At 50.1% G+C, this 20,080-nt stretch overlaps 1 protein-coding gene across 2 annotated transcripts in view; it reads left to right on the top strand.

Moving 5' to 3' along the window:
- The window catches only part of ITGA11 (integrin subunit alpha 11), a 129,966-nt gene that overhangs the window by 93,459 nt on the left and 16,427 nt on the right, over nucleotides 1-20,080 (top strand). For both annotated transcript variants that reach the window (XM_055436940.2, XM_088839942.1), the window contains exons 12-20: nucleotides 1,615-1,763; nucleotides 5,309-5,449; nucleotides 5,707-5,910; nucleotides 7,008-7,138; nucleotides 11,649-11,815; nucleotides 13,191-13,333; nucleotides 14,629-14,739; nucleotides 18,157-18,242; nucleotides 19,391-19,598. In XM_055436940.2, the coding sequence (XP_055292915.2) occupies nucleotides 1,615-1,763; nucleotides 5,309-5,449; nucleotides 5,707-5,910; nucleotides 7,008-7,138; nucleotides 11,649-11,815; nucleotides 13,191-13,333; nucleotides 14,629-14,739; nucleotides 18,157-18,242; nucleotides 19,391-19,598 (1,340 nt within the window). The remainder of the gene's footprint in view (nucleotides 1-1,614; nucleotides 1,764-5,308; nucleotides 5,450-5,706; nucleotides 5,911-7,007; nucleotides 7,139-11,648; nucleotides 11,816-13,190; nucleotides 13,334-14,628; nucleotides 14,740-18,156; nucleotides 18,243-19,390; nucleotides 19,599-20,080) is intronic.

Raw genomic sequence — 20,080 nt, 5'->3', positions numbered from 1 at the left:
TCTGGGGGTTCATCCAGCGAGGGCACTGTGGGGGATCTCTGGAAGATTCCTCCCTCTGTGCCCCAAGGGAGATGGGGAGTTTGGGGAAGGAGACCGGGAGGCCAGGCTCTCCGCCTCCACACTGGGGAAGCTGTTAGACTTCCGGCCCCGGGCCTTCAGGGAGGCTCTCTAGCTTTCAGGGTGGCCTTGCCTGCTGGTCAGAGAGCCACATGGGAACTGCAACCACAGCCAGCAGACAGCAGGGAAGCAGGAAGCTCTCAGCACTACTTAGAGCTTTGAGAGCTGGCCCTCGCCTGCCCCCAGGACATTCAGCTCCCAGGACCCTCCCATTACCACTGTCCCTCCTTCTGGGGAAGCCCAAACGCCTGGGGTCAATGAGAATACTCTCAGTAATACTGCTGAGGACTCAGCTTAGAAGAAACCCTTGCTCCACCGCACAAGGCTAAGCCTGCTGTACCGTCGTATTTTTGTGATTGTTCTGAATACACGGCTTTGTTAGCCACCCTCCATGTGATATCCTGCTCTCACCTACCCTACTTCCCAGAATACCTTTCCAAGAATCAAAGATGGTGTATCTAGAACCAGTTTCCCACCCTACTGGCCACTGTGAGCTGGCTTCTGTGCATCCTGAAGCCACTCTGAAAGCAACTATCTCTCTGGTGGGACCCGAGAGATAGTTACCCACATATACACAGGTGTTCACACAGGCACACAGAGCAGAAGGAGCGCTCATTCCCCAGAAAGCACCCAGGAATTACCAGCAAGGCCTGACACCCATCTAAAAACTGGGATCCACTCTCCAAATCAGGAAGTAGGACTCTCGGCTTTGCACACCTACAAGGGTCCCATTTTCAGGAGAGTTGTCTGAGGACGCTGCACAGTCACTCCCCAGAGCTGGGTGCTCGACTGGAAATTTACAGGGACGAGGAACAGATCCCGAGAACATGGATTGGAGGCCTTTCCCAAAGAGCCCCTGGGTTTCCGTCTTGTTCTCTTCTGAGTGGCATACGTGTGTGGATGTAGAGAAGCTTGGGCACTCCCCGCTTTGGGGCTGCAGAGCTTTGGGGTTGCAGGACTCCCTGAGATCCCCCACCTACATGCCCTGAGCAGAGCAGTTCCTTGCCTCTGCACAGCCAACCCTTCAGATTTTGGTGGACCATTTAGCAGGGCATCCTGGTAATGAACAGGACATTGCTTGGTCCCCAGAAAGACTACTAGTGGGGATCAGAAACAAAGCCGGCCCAATATAAAAAGAAGTATGGCTTGGGTTTGTTCTCTCGGCTCCCTGTTACCTCACGTGCTCACCTGTAGGCGAGTGAAGCAGGTGATGCGCATGTTCCAGGTCAGCGATGCCTTTTAGTGACCCCACCTGGCTTCTTTCGATGCCCTCCAGCAGAGGGTGGGCGCAGCGATTTCCCTGCACCGTCCACCAGGCCCTTCCGAGCCTGCCTCTTCCAGGCCTCCTCGGCTGAGCCTGGGAACTACCGTCTAGAACTACCATCTGCTCAGCCTCTTCTGAAGGCTCTCCTTTCAGCAGCCTATCCAGGCCGCCAGGCCCTGGCCAGGTCTGCCAGGCCGTGGGGCCAGAGACTAGCCTGTTTCCTCCCACGGCAGGGTACACAGTCACATCGGTCGTGTCCTCCAGACAGGGGCGGGTGTACGTGGCCGGAGCCCCCCGGTTCAACCACACAGGCAAAGTCATCCTGTTCACCATGCACAACGACCGGAGTCTCACCATCCACCAGGCCCTGCGGGGCGAGCAGGTAAGGCAGAGGGGGCTGGGGGCGGGGCCGGCAGGCGGGGCAGAGGGATGGCGAGGCTGGGGGCGGGGCCGACCTGCGGGGCAGACGGGATGGCGAGGCTGGGGGCGGGGCCGACCTGCGGGGCAGACGGAATGGCGAGGCTGGGAGGGACTGCAGCTCAGCTAGTCCTTCACAGGACTGCCCCCAGACCCAGAAACGTCCTTCCTGGCTACGGGTGTATGCCTGCTTTATACCCACCTTGGAGCTGATGCTCCCTCCCCAGAAAGCCAGATCTCAGACCCTGCTGCAGCAACGAGAACCTGGAGAACTCACGGAGCCCTCATCTCTGGTGCGCCAGCCAGACCTCTGCCCCGACCACCAGCATCTCTCTGGTCGTGTCTAGAGTTCAGGGCTCTGGCAGAGGCAACATCCAGGCTATGACTTCCCAGCTTGGGCTAACAAGGCCCCATAGGCATCTGAAGGGGCCCTCGTGTTCCTCATGCCCCCTCGGTGCTACCAGAAGTGGGAGGAGTCATGCCTCCGCCCACAACAAAGCCCCAGGGGTGCCCCAAGATGCCAACTTCTTTCCTTCCCTGGAACGGGCACAATGCAGAACGGTACAACCGCCAATGTCACAGCACCGCCCCCCGCAAGACGTGGTGGGCAACTAGGCTGTGCTGCTAAGAGTCTCATGTTCGGAGGTCTTAAATGCACGGGAGAAAGCTATGTTTAAAGTCAATGATGGTGAAAAGATCAGGAAACAGGGTTCTGATACAGGTCATTTCAATAGCCCAGGAAAACTGTGGTCCTGCGAAGCAACACAGCTTTTCCAAGGTTATTGGGTAGATTCACTGGGTAAAGCTCAGAATCCTGGACTCTTGGTGGGGCTGCCTACACTGTGCTACCTCCTGACCCCCAAAACCCCCACACAAGGCCTTGGCCCCTCCGGCCTGGCAGCATCCAGTATCCATGGCACCCTGCGCTGCGCTGAGCTCTGTCCAGGTCCTTCCTGTTATTCTTGGCTTGCCCCTGGTGCTCCGGCACCTAGGAATAGCCCTGTTTCCTGCCTCTTCTACTGCCCTTGGCCATGAGGACACGCTCTTTGCCAGGTCTAACCTCAGTCCCTCTAGCTGCAGGGAGCCATCCTTGCACCATTCCTCTTCCCATCCCAAGGGCACTGGGGGACCCGGGCGCTGCTCTGGTCCCAGCCTCCACACTGCCGGCCCATACCCCACCCAGGGCCGGCTCTCAGGAATCCAAGATTAGACCTTGAGAGCCGGAGGGAATTCGCCGAAGAATATATGATATTTTTACTGCCTGGATCTGCCTCCAACACCCAAATGAGAAACCACAGCACTGAAGGCAGCTAAGTTAAGTGGATTCCAAATCACCGTGACCCATATAGCTGAGGCCACATAGTTAGACAGTCTCCTTCTGCCTCCCTCTTTGCTGTCTGTTTGCCTCTTAATCACTTCGTGTAGGCACATCTCTCCCCTCCCCACACCGTGTTTATAATTTCCCTTTTCCCTCTTCTGTATTTTTTTTTCATCATTCTCCTCAGTTAAAAGCTTTTAATGCTTGAGGATAAATTTCTTCTGAAAACACGCCAAGCCAGGAAGGGAGAATCATGGGCTTGGGTGTCAGATGGATCAGAGTTCCAACCCAATTTGGCTGTAACCGGCCTTCTGACCTTGGGCTAGTGACTCAAATTCTCTGAGCTTCAGTTACTTCCCTGTGAAATAAGGACAATGATCTCCCCCAAGACAGTGTGAGACTGTAAAGTGCCTCACACAGGGCCTGTCCTAGGGAAGGGCTCCTTTTCTTTCCTTGCTCCTATAAACATTTGTAGAGCACCTCCTGTGTGCCAGGCACAGCACCCAGGCCTGGAGGAGCAGCGCCACTGTTGGGGGGCGTCTGTGGGGGGAACCAGTGCTGGGGGGAGGAGGACGGGGCTGGGGGAGAGCATGGAGAAGGGGGCCCCACGGCAAGGGATGGAGTGGGGAGGGCCAGGGGTGTCTTTGAACAGGAAGTGACCTATAGGATGATAGACATGACCTGGACAGAGGGGAGGAGAAAAGGGTACAGGCTAAAGAAAAGTATGTGCAGGGGAAGCTGGGAATCCTGCCAGCGCAGGGGGCTTTTGGAGAACAGAGATCACTTAGTATGTCACGGAGAATGTGGGAACCAGAGGGAGGGGGCCAGAAGCTGGGGAGGCAGGGAGGCCAGTCCAGGAGGGTCACACTGCAGAGTTTGGACATTTCCCCTCAAAGCAAGGAAGGGGCATGGTCAGCTTCTGGAAGCCACTCTAGCTCCCCACAGGGGTGGGCTGGAGGGCAGTCTGGAGATGGGGGGTCCTTTGGAAGGTGCCTCTCCTGAAGAAGAAGCATCCAGGAGGAGGGAAAAAGATGGATTTGGGACATGTTTGGCATCCACCAAGTGGACTTGTGGGGAGACTGCAGGCGGGAGAGATGGGAGTGGAGCCAGGAGGACCCTTAGGTTTCTAACTGAGTTGGAGGCATGGCACCCAAGGAGAGAGAGGAACACAGTAAGTGCTCAAATACTGAGAAGAAATCACAAGTCACCACCCAAGGTGCTAACCCAGAGTTATTTGGAAAATAAAATACTGAAAATGAGTTAAATGTCCAACAGAGTACTGATTAAACACGTTTGGCACATGCATAATTTGGAATGTTATACCATATAGTCAAAGGTATGACTTTTCCAGTAGTCATGTATGGATGTGACAGTTGGAGCCTAAAGAAGGCTGAGTGCCAAAGAATCGATACTTTTGAACTATGGTGCCAGAGAAGATTCTTGACAGCTGTCCCTTAGACAGCAAGGAGATCAAACCTGAACATTCATCGGAAGGACTGATGCTGAAGCTCCAATACTTTGGCCACCTGATGCGAAGAGCCGACTCATTGAAAAAGATTCTAATGCTGGGAAAGATTGAGGGCAAGAGGAGAAAGGTGTGACAGAGGAAGAGATGGTTGGATGGCATCACTGACTCAATGGACATGAGTTTGAGCAAACTCCAGGAGACAGTGAAGGACGGGGAAGCCTGGCGTGCTGCAGTCCATGGGGGACTTAGCAACTGAACAACAAAAGTTAAATAATGGAAAGTCAAGTGGTGGCCGGAGAAGGCAATGGCAAGCCACTCCAGTACTCTTGCCTAGAAAATCCCATGGATGGAGGACCCTGGTAGGCTGCAGTCCGTGGGGTCTGCTAAGGGTCGGACACGACTGAGCGACTTCACTTTCACTTTTCACTTTCACACATTGGAGAAGGAAATGGCAACCCAGTCCAGTGTTCTTGCCTGGAGAATCCCAGGGATGGGGGAGCCTGGTGGGCTTCCGTCTATGGGGTCACATAGAGTCGGACACGACTGAAGTGACTTAGCAGCAGCAGCAGCAAGTGGTGGCAGAATGGTTAAGGAGAAAAGTGTTGGCGGTGGGGGGAGGGGGCCCTCTTTTTTCAGCAGAGGGTCTGGATCCGAGGCTGTCCACCGGTAAGGGGAGGCCGCTCAGCAGCCCAGCCCCATGCCCCTGCCCCTCCCTGTGCCGCAGATAGGCTCTTACTACGGGAGCGAGATCACCTCGGTGGACGTGGACGGAGATGGCGTGACTGACGTCCTGCTGGTGGGCGCGCCCATGTACTTCAGCGAGGGCGGAGAGCGGGGCCGGGTGTACGTCTACCAGCTGATACAGGTACGGAGCGCGGACGCTGGCCCGCTTTCCAGGGGCACCTGACCCATGCCTTACCAGGTGTCCATGGTAGAAACTGGGAAGCGGAGGCCCGTGCATGCCTGCAGACTGGAGCGGAGAGGAACCTCCTCTGTCCTTGGGTTTCTGTAGCGGGAAAGAAACAGGGAAGCACAGAGGGGATGGTGCAGGCCAGAGTGAGGCATTACCCTGAGAGCCCTTGCCAAGTCTCCCTGAGCCTTTTCCTGCCCCTGATTTTGCAGGACCGGTTTATTTACAATGGAACGTTGAAGGATTCCCACGGTTACCAGAACGCCCGATTCGGCTCCTCCATTGCCTCTGTTCGAGACCTCAATCAAGATTCCTACAACGATGTGGTGGTGGGAGCTCCTCTGGAAGACAACCATGGGGGCGTCATCTACATCTATCATGGCTTCCAAGGCAGCATCCTGAAGACGCCGAAGCAGGTAACGGCCCCCACCCTAACCCCCAAAATGAATGGAGCTAGAACTTGGAGTCCTAGTAGCTCATGCCCTGTCCTCACCCAGGAAAGGATTGCTATCTGTCCTAGCTCAACTTGCCTCAAGTTGAAATTAGTCTTAAGACCTTCCTGTCACCCCTGTGGATACCCTCTCCCTGCTTAACTTCATCTCCCCAACAACAGAATAACAAAACCCCCCAAGGACCTGAATCCCACTGGCCCTCACATGCTTTCATGCAACTGACCGCATGTGGAGAAGACCTGGGGCTTCCCTAACGGCTCAGTGGTAGAGAATCTGCCTCCCAACACAGGAGACGCTGGTTCGTTCCCTGGTCCAGGAAGATCCCCTGGAGAAGGAAATGGCAACCCACTCCAGTGTTCTTGCTGGGAAATCCCATGGACAGAGGAGCCTGGTGGGCTACAGTCCATGGGGTTGCAGAGAGTCGGACACGACTGAACAAATGAATGGAAAAGGCCTATTTGGGCTCGTCTTCTCTGGAAATGCCTCGGGCTAGAAACAGTGCTGTCCCCAAAAGTGAGCCATCCCAAGCGCCTTCCCCTCAGGGTCATCACTTTTGCCTATTTTATTAGTAAGATAGCCTAATATACCACACTTAGAGATAGTGGTGGGTTACCTGCCATGTAATGTGTATTTACATTCCGTGGGGAATTCTTTTCTTAAGTAGTTGATGTACAATATTGTATGTTACAGATGTATGTCAGAGTGGTTCACAATTTTTAAAGGTTATATTCCATGTATAGTTATTATAGATTTTTGGCTATATCCCCTGTGTTGTATCTTCATAGCTTATTTACTTTATACGTAATAGTTTGTATTTCTTATCTCCTACCCCATCTTTCCCCATTTTCCCTTTTCATTGGAGGACCCTTTTATGACACATTATTTTAATCCAAAAGAATGACTTAATGGTAGAAATTCAGGTTCCAAAACACACCAGGAGAGGAGATAGCTTTGGGCTGAGGAAGTTTCCTGACGGTTTCAAACAGGCTGTCTCCAGAGCTCCCAGTTGTATCCTCTCCTGTGGGTGCCCACACCCAGCTCTTTCCTTCCACTTCCTGCAGAGAATCCCCGCCTCAGAGCTGGCTCCCGGCCTCCAGTATTTTGGCTGCAGCATTCACGGGCAACTGGACCTCGATGAGGACGGGCTCGTAGACCTGGCAGTGGGCGCGCTTGGCAACGCCGTGATTTTGTGGTTGGTTCCCCCATTTTTCATGATTCTTGGGCTCTCTTGAGGGTCCTGATGGATACAGGGTTTAAAAGACATGCTTTAGACTCTTTGTCCCTTGTCTTTAATCACTGTTGGCCAAATTCACCCTATTCTTATCCCGTTGTGACTACGAATTTCCTTTTTATGGAATCACTGTAAGTTATTTTGAAGTCCAAATCCCTCTTTTCAGTGTGGGGTTCAGAGATTTTAAAGTTATTTAGTGGCTAAAAACCCCCTTTGACTTTTTCTCCCACTTGGCTTCTCTTAAAGGGACAGGCTGAGGATATTCTCCTCAGCTGGGAGGATCTCCTCCCCTAGTGTGAAAGATTTCTTTCCTCCAAACCCCTTTTGACCCCTGGTTTCCTTTCTCAGGACCTCATTTCTGTACCATTCCATCAGATACTTGCCATGCATTTGTACTTGGGTTCTGTGTTAAGCAATGGTCTGCAACTTTAAAAAAAAAAAAAAAAGGTTTTCTAAAAGTCCGTCTATAGTCAGCTACTTTTTAAGCCAAAAAAAATTTGAGCTAATATTTTATATGTTGATACTTTTATTATAAATACAATAACTTAAAGAAAATTTGTGAAATAAATCACTCATAGTTTCATCACCTTAACATTACCACTATTAATATTTTGGCATATTTCCTTACCAGTCTTTTACCATCTGCATATAATTTTATATAAGTGCAATCACATTTTTCATACAACTTAAGAAAGATATTAAACAGAGATAGCTGATGACTTCACGGGGAGAATCTTTATGTTCTTGGTCCTCAAGAATATTACATTCCACTCAGGAAATGTCTTAGTCCAGGTTCCCTAGAAAACAGAGCCTGAGGCTAACGCTTGTGCATCTGCACTGCTGTGGGAGGGGCTTCGGTCCCAGAAGCAGAAGTGAGGGTCCAGGGGAACTGAAGCAGGAGGAGAGGAGAGGGATTCGAGAGGAAAATACCTAATGAGCTGCAGACTCACGCTCTGGGCCGCTCCCTGCTCCAGCATCTCCAGAGAGGCAGAAAGAATACAACCTCTGCTTTCTGCAGCAGCCCCTTAGGGGAGCAACGGGGAGCAGTGTATCTGCAAGCTCCTAGTGTCCCCCCAGTGCCATGGCCCAAGTGTCAGCTCCCCCACACCTCTGGGCAGCGCTGAGGAAGCGGGGTCTCTGCAGGTCCCACCAGGAAGTTGCACCGGCGCCACAGCCTGTCTCTCTCTGAAGGCCTTCTCTGCAGGTGGGGATCTTAGGTCTTTGGTAGGACAGCAGCTTGGGCTAAATGTATTCACTGCTTTGGTTCTAGCCAGGAAGCAAGACAGGTGAAGAAGGCCCAGGTTAGGGGGTAGACATTGTCTCCCAAGTCTGTGGGGCAACACATAAACTACGTTCTTTACAGGAAACAAGATACACATACACCAGAAGAATCGGTCCCACAGAGTGGATTCAATCAAGCCCAAGCTTGTGATGTCTAAACCTGAGTGCTACCTGAGGGGTGCTGAAACTGTGGGCTGGAGCCCTCTAGGGAAAATTTAGAGTCAAATTCCCCGGATCTCAAATATGACTGCCATTAGCATCACCTGGGAGCTTTTAAACCTCTCATTACCCAGGCTTTACCCAGACGACTTAAAGTAGAATTTCTCTGTCAAGAACTCAAGCATTTAAAGACTCTCCAGGTGTTCACTTCCAGTAGGCACGTAAGTCTGAGAACCATTGATAAAAGCCATTGTATTTACACAGCATTTTGCAATGTCAAAGGGCATTATCACTTACATACTTTGATTCTCACAGTTCCTCATCAGAGAGATCACGTGGTCTGTCCAGTAGGAGCCAAGACTCAAACCTACCCTTCTCACTCCACAGCACAGAGGAGGCACCATCCCCCTTGCACTCAGAAGAGCAGAGTATTAGCACAGATAATTATGCTAAAACTCTGAACCATGTAAAACTCACTACACTTGTTTCTTTTTATTAAATACATGGTTTGGAGAGGCAAACTAACTCTGTTTGACTTAGTCAATGCAAGAGTAAATTCGTATTTCCTTGACTGCCTGGATGGGGCAGTGCTGGGATGGGTGGATGAATGGGGAGTCTTAGAACTGTGAGTCATTTTCTCCTTTGGCTGCACATTGGAGTCACCCGGGGTGCTTTAACACGCACATTCTCCAAAGTGTGGTCCAGGCACCAACGGCACTAGCCTCACCTGAGAGCTTGCTAGAAATACCAGGCCTGCTTTTTAACAAGATCCCCAGGAAATGTGCAAATATACTAAAGTCTGAGAAGCATTGCTTTAAGATATGGTGATGCTGATTCTGGTTTGATTTGACATGGAGAGCAATTTGGGGGTCAGGATTGTGTAACTTTTATTTTAGAGTATTACAGTGTTGTGTCTCAGGTGTACAGCACAGTGACTCAGTTATGCATATACATATGTCCATTTTTTCAGAGTTTTTCCCCATAGAGGTTATTGCAGAATGTTGAGTAGAGTTTCCTGTGCCACCCAGTAGGGCCTTGTTGATTATTTTATATATAGTACTATATATATATATGTTAATCCCAAATATTTCCAGTTTATCTCTCCCCTCCAGTTTTACCATTTGGTAACTGTAAGTTTGTTTTTAAAGTCTGTGAATCTGTTTCTGTTTTGTAAATGAGTTCATTTGTATCTTTTTTTAGATTCCACATATGAGTGATATCTAATGATATTTGTTTTTCTCTGACTTCACTTAATATGGTAATCTCTAGGTCCATCCATATTGCTGTAAATATCATTATTTCATTATTTTTATGGATGAGTAATATTTCATTTTGTATTCCATATATATATGTATGTATATACACCACATATTCCTTATCCATTCATCTGTTGATGGACATTTAGGTTGCTTCCTTGTCTTGGCTATTGTAAACAGTGCTGCAGTGAACACTGGGGTGCATGTATCTTTTTGAATTATGGTTTTCTTTGAATATATGCCCAGGAGTGGGACTGCTGGATCATGTAGTAGTCTATTTTTAGTTTTTTAAGGAAACTTCATACTGGTGTACCAATTTATATTACCACCAACAATGAAGGAAGGTTCCATTTTCTCCCCACCCTCTCTGGCATTTATTGTCTGTAGATGTTTTTGATGATACCATTCTGACCAGTGTGAAGTGATACCTCATTGTAGTTTTGGTTTGCATTTCTCTAGTAGTTAGAAATGTTAAACATCTCTTATTGTGCTTTTTGGCCATCTGTATGTCTTCTTTGGAGAAATGTCTCTTTAGATCTCCTGTTCATTTCTTGATTGTGTTGTTTGCTTTTTTCATATTGAGCTGCATGAGCTATTCGTATATTTTGGAGATTAATCCCTTGTCAGTTACTTCATTTGCAAATGTTTTCTCCCATTCTGTGGGTCGTCTTTTTGTTTTGTTTGATTTCCTTTGCTAGGCAAAAGCTTTTGAGTTTAATTAGTCTCATTTGTTTATTTTTGTTTTTATTTTCATTACTCTAGGAAGTGTATCCAAAAAGATATTACTGTAGTTCATGTCAAAGAGTGTCCTGGCTATGTTGTCCTCTAACATAGGAAAACATCTTGAAATGTTTTCACAGGAAAACACAAATCTTAAATTTGAGTCTTTAATCCATTTTGAGTTTATTTTTCTATATGGTGTTAGAGAATATTCTAGTTTCATTTTGTTTGCATGTAGCTGTCCAGTTTTCCTGGCACCATTTATTGAAGAGACTGTCTGTTTTCCACTGTATATTCTTGCCTCTTTTGTCATAGATTAATTGACCTTAGGGATTCCCTGTTAGCTCAGCTGGTAAAGAATCCACCTGCAATGCAGGAGATCCCAGTTCAATTCCTGGGTCAGGAAGACCTGCTGGTGAAGGGATAGGCTACCCATTCCAGTATTTTGGGGCTTCCCTGGTGGCTCAGCTGGTAAAGAATTGACCATAGGTGTGTGGATTTATTTCTGGGCTTTTTTTCGTGTTCCATTGATCTATATTTCTGTTTTTGTGCTAGTACCATGCTGTTTTAATTACTGTAGCTTTGTAGTGTAGTCTGAAGTCAGGGAGCCTGATTCCTCCAGCTGTTTTTCTTTCTCAGAATTGCTTTGGCTATTTGGGGTCTTTCATATTTCCATACAGATTTTAAAATGTTTTGTTCTAGTTCAGGCATCCGGAGTTTTTAAAGCTCTCCAGATTACTGTAATGGACATGCAGGGTTGATGTGATGAGGAGGCAAAAGGATGTCAGTATGGTCTGTAGCGAGCACACCCCTAGGAAAATGACGAAGGGTTGCCTTGAGGGGCTATGAGATTACTTGGCCTGCCCTTCATCTGCTTGTGCACATTTTTGCCCAATCCTGTAACACCAGAGCCCCTCTCTGCAGGCCTCACCACCACCTCACCCTCCAGCAGTGGTTTTAGAGATCCCATTCTATCTGGCTCTCCACCTTCCCCCAGGTCCCAGCAGGGCAACCTTGCACCCTGCCCACCCCTGCTTCTCTCCCTCCTCCTGCAGGTCCCGCCCTGTGGTTCAGATCAATGCCAGCCTCCACTTTGAGCCATCCAAGATCAACATCTTTCACAGGGATTGCAAACGCAGCGGCAGAGATGCCACCTGCCTGGCTGCCTTCCTCTGCTTCACGCCCGTCTTCCTGGCACCCCATTACCAAACTGCAACAGTCGGTAAATCCGGCCCCTCCCCACTCCCCCAGCTCCAGTCTCTCCTCTGAGGACTTCATGCTTGCTCTGTTTCTAAATCTGGGCTTTTGCTGAAATGGGTTTTGAGAGCCAGGTCACACCTAGAGCCACATTTGATGACTTCTAGATGCCCATTCAGTGCTCTCATTCCAAAGGGCAGAGAGGGGGTCTCCTGCCAGGAAGAGGATGGCAGTGGGCTGCTGCTGCTGCTGCTGTGGGAAAGGCTGGGGAAGATGGAAACAGTCAGAGATAGTGTTTGAATCAGAACAGGGGACCAGAAGCAGTCCAGTAGCTTAGTGGGTGTAGAAGCTATGAAGTCAGATTCAGAGAAAGAGTCAGACCCATGAGGGATCTGAAACAGGGGATCAGGTGGATAAAGACCCAAGTAGCAGTGGTTTCTGCTCAAAGTGAGCTTGAGTCCACAGCAGGACAGTTTCCTCCTGAGGATCTTCACTCTCAGCCAAGGCTGGGATCAGACACTGGCTTGTGACAGCCCTCGATCCAGTCATCCCCAGCAAGTGGCAGCTGCAGGCTCCAGGACCAGACTAGGCCAGTACAAGAAACTGGGACCACAGAGAGCTTCTCAGTCAAGAAGCAGGACCAATCAGATGACTTAAAAACGGGTGTTCCAGAAGGAAGATGAGAATAAGGGCAAGCCTGAGTGGTGGTGTCTTTCAGCTTCTATGAAAGAAGAATGATACCAAGGACCTGGCATGCCCAGAGGGCTCCTGGGGTACCAGAGACAGGGCTGGGCTTTTCTTACATTTAGCAAAAGATCAACCCAGTTGAAAGGCAGGAGGATGCAGTCTTTAACCTCAGAACAGTCTTAGGTTTGAGGAGCTGGTGGGCAGGGCCTGGCCAGTCCTCCCTAGTGTGATGGGAACTGCCACCTGCAGACGCTCAGATCCAGGCCCGACAGGATCCCAGAGCTGAGGGCGAGACCTGGGAAGGTGACAGGAGAGGGGCGGAGCTGTGTTGACTCCAGAAGGGGCTCAAATGGGGGCATCACCATGATGCCCATACTGTCTCCTCACCTATTCCACTGCATTCACTCTCCCCTCCATCTCTTCCTCTTTCTTTATCCCTTCACTGCCAATTCCATCTTCCTTTCTCCTTCTTCTGCCTCCCTCTTCTCTTTAGTTCCTTCCTTTGGCTTTCCTCACTGTACTGCTTGCTCTCCATGTGGGAGTTTCCTGCCTACATTGAGCCTTATGAGGGGAGAGGAGGAACTCTTCCTTGGCCAGCCTGGAGGGCTTCCTGGAGGAGGCTGACTTTCCAAAGGCAATTTGTAAAGGGAAGTAAACAGTCTTTGGTGGAAATGTGGCTCCACCTCCATGGTCTTACCCTCTCCTTCCTCCAGGCATCAGGTATAATGCCACCATGGATGAGAGGCGGTACACACCACGGGCTCACCTGGATGAGGGCGGCGACCGGTACACCAACAGGGCTGCCCTGCTGTCCTCCGGCCAGGAGCATTGTGAGCGGATCAACTTCCACGTGCTGGTGAGCTGGATGCCCTGCAGCCCCAGAAGCAGAGCCCAGGCTCCTCCAGGAAGAGAACAGAGCTGGAGGAGGTGCTGCCATGGAGAGGCAGAGAGCTCAGCTGGTGCCAGGCTGGTGCTGAGCCCCCAGCAGACTTCAGGAGGCCAGCAGGGAGCAGTGTCCTGGACCTTGGCCACCCACACTCATACCCCAGAGCAGAGGCCACTGGGTCACACTGCTTCCCCACCTCTCTGGACCCTCCTCTGATATCCCCTTTGCCATCTCCAAGATGCCCACCATTGCTTAAACAGGGGGTGAAATCCAAGGAGGGAGGTGGGCTCAGTGATGTCTTGCAGAGAGGATGGGGGTCAGGAGCCATGGCTCAGAAGGAAGGGATAAGCAGGCATCAGCTAAAAAGGAAGACCAAGGAAGGTGGACCAGTAGCATGAAGAGGCTGGGGGGAGGAACAGAGGCCAGCCTGGCAGAGAGGGGAACCAGTGGGGGCCAATTCCTCCACCCAGAAATTCCAGACACCCAGCCACAGCTCCAGCCCTGGAGACACAGACGGGGAACACTCAGAGCCCACCTGGCCTCATTATCCAATGCGCAAAGATCAGAAAAATAAGGAGTCCTAGTGTCTATTAATGTGTTGCTCCTATGATGTGTCTGTGTTCTCAAAGTGGGGCCCCCAGACCAGCAGCATCATTGTTATCTGGGAACTTATTCGATATGCCTAACACAAGGAAGCCACTCATGTCAAGATTTTGGCTGCATGAGAGAGATTCAGGGATTTTTCATTCAGCTCTAAGCATCCCCTGAATGCCCCTATTTATGTGTCTTCTTCTTTCATTGATTTGACACATTTATTAAGCCTTGTCTCAGGCTAGGACAGTGCTAAGAGGCTTCTGAGGGACTGGGACTAACACACACTCACATAGTTAGGATGCAATGCAAGCGTGTCAGTAACAGTCTGAATAGAGTGTGGGCACGTGTTGCTGGCTGGCTTCCTAGAGGCTGGGGGGTTGAAGATACAGGTTCCCAGCCTTGAAGGATGAGCCGAAGTTGGTGGAACATGCAGGCAGTGGGGCTGGCATACACGGACCCAAGGGCCCTTTCCAGGAGGCACACACGCCAGCTGCAGACCCATCTGGGAACCTCTGTCCACCCACAGGTGCTAAGGCTCCACGGACTCATGCTCAGAGCTGACAAGTTGCTGCCCTCCCAGCTTAGGGAGATGACAGTTCTCTCTCAGTGGCCCTGGCCCAGACATGAATGTTCCCTCTGCCTTCACCTCATCCTCATCTCCTCCCACACAGGACACCGCTGACTACGTGAAGCCAGTGACCTTCTTGATTGAGTATTCCCTGGAGGACCCCGACTACGGCCCCGTGCTGGATGACGGCTGGCCCACAACCCTCAGGGTCTCGGTATGTCCTGGCACCCAGGGAAACAGCTCTGGCATGTACCCCACCCCAGTCCTCGCCTCCTCCCAGAAGCCCAGGCTTTGTGAGGGCACAAATGAGTTCTCCCCTATTGCACCGTCCCATCTCCTGCCCCACAGACCCCAGCATGTCCTTCCCTTCCTCCTCGTGACCTGTGCTGAGCAGTTTCTTAAGGGTGAGGACCCAGCCTTCGAGGTTTCCTGTATCCCCAGCAGAGAGTGAGCCTGGCATGGATCCTGAGAGTCACAGGACCAGAGGGACTTTAGTTCTCAATCGCCACCTCCCTCATTTACAGATAAGGACACTGGAGGCCAGAGAGAGTGATTCAACCACAGAGCCTGGTCCGCACTGGTTGAATGATCGACTTCTTGACAGTCCTCCCAGCTCCAAGTATTCCAAAAATAAGTTGTTTTAGCCTCATCAATGGCTCTGCACACCCCTCAATCCACATTTTTCAATCCCTGGCTCTAGGAGTATTGGAATTGTCTGGTATCTAATATTCAGATGCTCCCTACAACTGCAACTCTGTATAAATCCCACACAAAGAAAACGTCAGATAGTTATCAGTTCTATCTAATCTGTTCTAGGAGAGCAGGCAAAATAAACCCTGAGGATCTAGGAAACAACTTTCAAATATCCCACAGTGGTCTTAAGACCATGACCCATGAGTTCCAGCCTCTACACAGTGTCTCTGAGAATTATATAGAGCCCAGCCAGCAAACAACAGCCTCAGAATTACTCACATGCTTGCTTGTGTTTCTCCGACATAAAAGCACTGTGTAGTCAACAGCAAGGTTTCTGAAGATCTATCTCTGTTCTCATTCTCCCCCATCAGCCTCCCCCAGCTCCTTCCTCTTCCCAGAGCTGCCACATCTCACCACCTACCACCCACCTTCACACCTTCCCTCTTCTCCTGATTCTGAGTCACAAATGTGTAAGTGAGAGTATCTGAAAATGCAGTTCAGGAGAGGGGGGTGATACTGGCCTGGCAAGGCTGGGATCCTCCTTAGGGAGCAGGGGAAAGCTGGATACACTGAATCTTAGTATTTTCCCCATCACAGTCATTACAAAGCCACTACAGCTCATGAGTGGATATGAGTCACTCATTCTATAAACTTGTTGAAGCCCATGGCAGATGAATGGGCAAGGTATTCTCTGATGCTGAAGATACGGATGCAAGGTCATAGGTGATCAAGGTCATAGCCAAGGTCAGAATAGGAATAAGCTCACAGGTAGTGTCATCATGCCATCAGGTGATAGGGAGGGGGGATTCCTGGAGGAGATGGCCTTCCCGTGGTCCTTTAATAGACATGAGATGGGGACGACAGGCTTTTATTCCAGGAAAGCTGACAGCATAGCCAAGGTGTGGATGTGGAAACAAGCAGGATGAAGGGATGTGTAAAGAAAAGATGAGAAATAGAGCTGAAACCGTCAGTCTGGGCGTATTACCAAGGGCTTTGGATGGCAGCTAGATGTTTCAAAATCTTGTTAATATAGATTTCTAGCCTCCAGCAAATTAGAAGCATTCTTCCCATCTCTCTGCTACAAGTTCTTATTTAGCTTCTCCTCCATGCCCAGCACTGTTCTAGTACCATAAAATCTTACCTCTGGGGGGAAGGAGCCATTCCATACAATTGAGTGTAACAGATGCTTATTGTGTTAAATTATCCCTTTTAATCAAGTGGATAGAAATTTTTCTGAGGGTTATTCTATCGTTCTCACACTTACACAGTATGCTGGGTAGGGGTGGGGCGTATTTCATTGGAGACTTGAAATCACCAAGGTGAACGCGGAAGCTAGAATACAGTGAAGCCCCCGAGGGCTTCCGAAGTGTCTGGAGTTACGTCCTGTCATTGAAAGCCTCGCTTTGCCCTCCTTGCTGTCTTCCTCGCTGGCTGCTTCAAGCTACAAATCCACCACGGGATGGGGAAGCTGAGGAGCAGGCTTGATAGAAATGTGTCTAAAGCAAGAATACATGGATCTGAGAAAAGGCTTCCCTGGTGGCTCAAACAGTAAAGAGTCACCCTGCAATGCAGGAGACCTGGGTTCGATCCCTGGATGGGGAAGATCCCCTAGAGAAGGGAATGGCAACTCACTCCGGTATTCTTGCCTTGAGAATCCCATGGACAGAGGAGCCTGGTGGGCTACAGTCCATGGGGTCGCAAAGAATCAGATATGACTGAGCAACTAACACTTTCAGGGAGCTCCCCTCTGAGAAGTCGGTGACTGAAAGATACCCCTGGCCTCTGTGACACCAGCTTCCCCTCCTTTGATCTTGGCCGTGCTCCTCAGTTTCACCACGCAGCTCCAGACTGAGCACCCACCCACCCACTGAGCACTTCTCCCTGGATGGGTCACAGGCACTTCAAACTCAGTGTGCCCCAAACTGATCCCTTCCACATAACCCCTCCATTTATAAATAAATGGTGTAGCCGTCCTTTCAGACACTCAAAAGGAGACTTGGCCAACATCTGGGACCCTTTTCTCCCTGAGTCCTGATGAACTCCAGGTCCTGCTGCTCTGCCTCTGAGGTTCCTAACCTGTTTCCCACTCTGCGCATCCACGACCACACCGACACCATCGTCATCTCTTATGTGAACATTGCAGCAGCCTCCTCAGTAGGGTCTTCAGCATGCATGTCTAGGAGGACAGTCCCAGCTGAAAGTGGTCAGTGATTCCTATTGGTTGCAAGATACCACCCCCACGACGCTGTCGGACATGACTCCAGCCATCTTTCCATCTCCTACACCCCTTACTACAGCAACACTAAATAACCATTATTCCCCAAACTTACCATGCTGCCCCATGCCTCAGGCCCTTTGCACAGACTCATCCTTCTTCCCAGACTACCCTCTCCCTGGTCCATCCAGTTAACTCCATCCTCCTTTGGAACTCTGACCTACTGTCACTTCTGTGAAGCCTTCTCAACCATCATGGGCCAAGATTACTGTTTCCTCCCTCTGCCTCTTCTCTCATACAGAATTTGCATATTTCACAGTGATTGTTTGTTCACACACCCATCTTCCCCATGAGTTGAGAGCAGAGGCTGTATATTCCTCATCCTTTACCCCCAGTGCCAGCTTCCTCCCCACAGTAAACAATCAGTGTTGACTGGCACCAGGTAAGTGGGTGTTCTGTGCTGGTACCTTGATTAGAGGATTGAAGGGGACCCAGGATGAGTTGAGTTTTGAGCCATATTCTAAAGAAAGGACTGTGTATACAAAACCACGATCAAAGCAGCATGTATCTCTGAAAAGGGCAGGAAAAACAAAGCCCGTGTCTAGTGCCACAGGGAGAGGGGCTGGTGTGCTGTGAGGGTGAGGGGTGACCCCCAGCGAAGGCCGGGGCTGGAGGCTGTGGGTGCCCTTTCCAGCTGCCCATCCCTGCCTCTCCCTGGCCCAGGTACCCTTCTGGAACGGCTGCAGTGAGGATGAGCACTGTGTCCCTGACCTCCTGCTGGATGCCCGCAGTGACCTGCCCACAGCCATGTGAGTCAGTTCCTCCCCCTCTCCTCTCCCCCTGACTCCTTTCGCTCCCCTGCTGGTGGATCTGGGCTTCCAGGGCCCTGGATGACAGTCTTGCACATGCTTCTCATAGGCAGCAAGGACCAAACACTGAACTTGGAGCCTGGGTCTAGCTTAGGCTCTGCCTCGAACTCCTGTGTGACCTCAGGGAAATGCCTAGCCTTCTCTGGGCCTAAGTGACCGCCTCTCTAAAATGGATAGTTAGCCTAATCCAACCTTCTCAGACTTTGTTTAGAAAAAGAATCCTTTCTACACAATAAAGCTGAGAAAAGGTGGAGACTGAGGGCCTGGCACTCCAGTGTTCATTGTGCCCCCCAGACTGGGTGACTCGTAAGGTCCTTGGACCGACCACTTGGGCTCAGTGCTAAGGAGTTAGCAGGAGATGAGCAGGGTGGTCACGATCCCCTGGAAGAAATAAACTAGCAGACAAGGAAAAATAATGATCCTATTTTAAATTTATGTAATATATTTTCAAAAAATGTATGCTTAACTTTTATTCAGCTAGAGATGATTAGATAAGAAACATGTATAAATGGAAATAGTATAACACAATTATATATATATATATATAAACAGCAAGTATCTACTGTATAGCACAGGAAACTGTATTCAGTCTCTTGTAATAAGGACTTCCCTGGCAGTCCAGTGGTTAAGACTCTGAGCTCCCGACGCAGGGGGTACCGGTATGATCCCTGGTCAGGGAACTAAGATCCCACATGCTGCTTGGCACAGCCAAAAAAGAAGTGTGTGTGTGTGTGTATAAAACCTATAAAGGAAAAGACTCTGAAAGAGAACATATATAACTGAATCATTTTGCTGTATACCTAAAACTAACACAACATTGTAAATCAACCACACTTCAACTAAAAATACAAATAATAAACAAATAAATAATAGAAATAGTACAGCCAAACCTTGTATAAAAGGAGTAGAAACAGAGATTCTAACCAGCTGGGCTAATAATCAGGATTGTCTCTCTATTGAGCTCTGAGCTGCCTGGCAGCCAAAGCCAAAAGGGAAACATGCTTACTAGAGGGGTGATGCATGCACAGTGAGGTCTACCCGTGCCTTCCCCATCCCATGTGCCTGATCCCTGCCCGTCTCTCCCTCAGGGAGTACTGCCAGAGGGTGCTGAGAAAGCCTGTCCAGGACTGCTCTGCGTACACGCTGTCCTTTGACACAACGGTTTTCATCATAGAGAGCACGCGGCGGCGGGTGGCAGTGGAGGCCCTGCTGGAGAACAATGGCGAGAACGCCTACAGCACCGTCCTGAACATCTCCCAGTCAGCGAACCTGCAGTTCGCCAGCTTGATCCAGAAGGTAAGATCCTGGTGGCCTGCTAAGGGGACAGGCAGAGGCAGCAGAGGAGGGGTCCAAGTAGGGGGCCTGACTGCCCGTTAGAATCGTCTGGGAGCTTCGAGATCCCTGCGTCCGGACTTCTGCCGGATGTTCTCATTGCTGTGGTCTGGGTGGGGCCTGGGTCAGTCTGCTGTTAAAGCTTCCCGGTGATGTCAGCGTGTAGCCAGGGCTGAGAACCATGGGGAAGGGCAGTTTGAGCCTTTCGGAACCAAGGAGAGGAATATCTTTCAGCCTGCACCCTTGGCCCTTGTTAGGGACACACACACATACACACCCATATGTGTGCACAACAGCATCTACACACCCTCCGCCTACAGTTCCCCTTCCAGACTTTCTCAGAAAAGTCCTTCTAACAAGAATCAGAACTGACTTCTCCCCCGCTTTAAAGCTTCCCATGGTTCCCAGTAGCTTTCACAACAAATCCCAAACTCCTTGTTTCGGCA

This window comes from Moschus berezovskii, chromosome 9, assembly GCF_049115385.1.
Source record: "Moschus berezovskii isolate FMDL1 chromosome 9, NW_MosBer_1.0, whole genome shotgun sequence".
Lineage (NCBI taxonomy): Eukaryota > Metazoa > Chordata > Mammalia > Artiodactyla > Moschidae > Moschus > Moschus berezovskii.
Note: the sequence above shows the minus strand (reverse complement) of the source record. Positions and strands in the feature narration are given on the sequence as shown.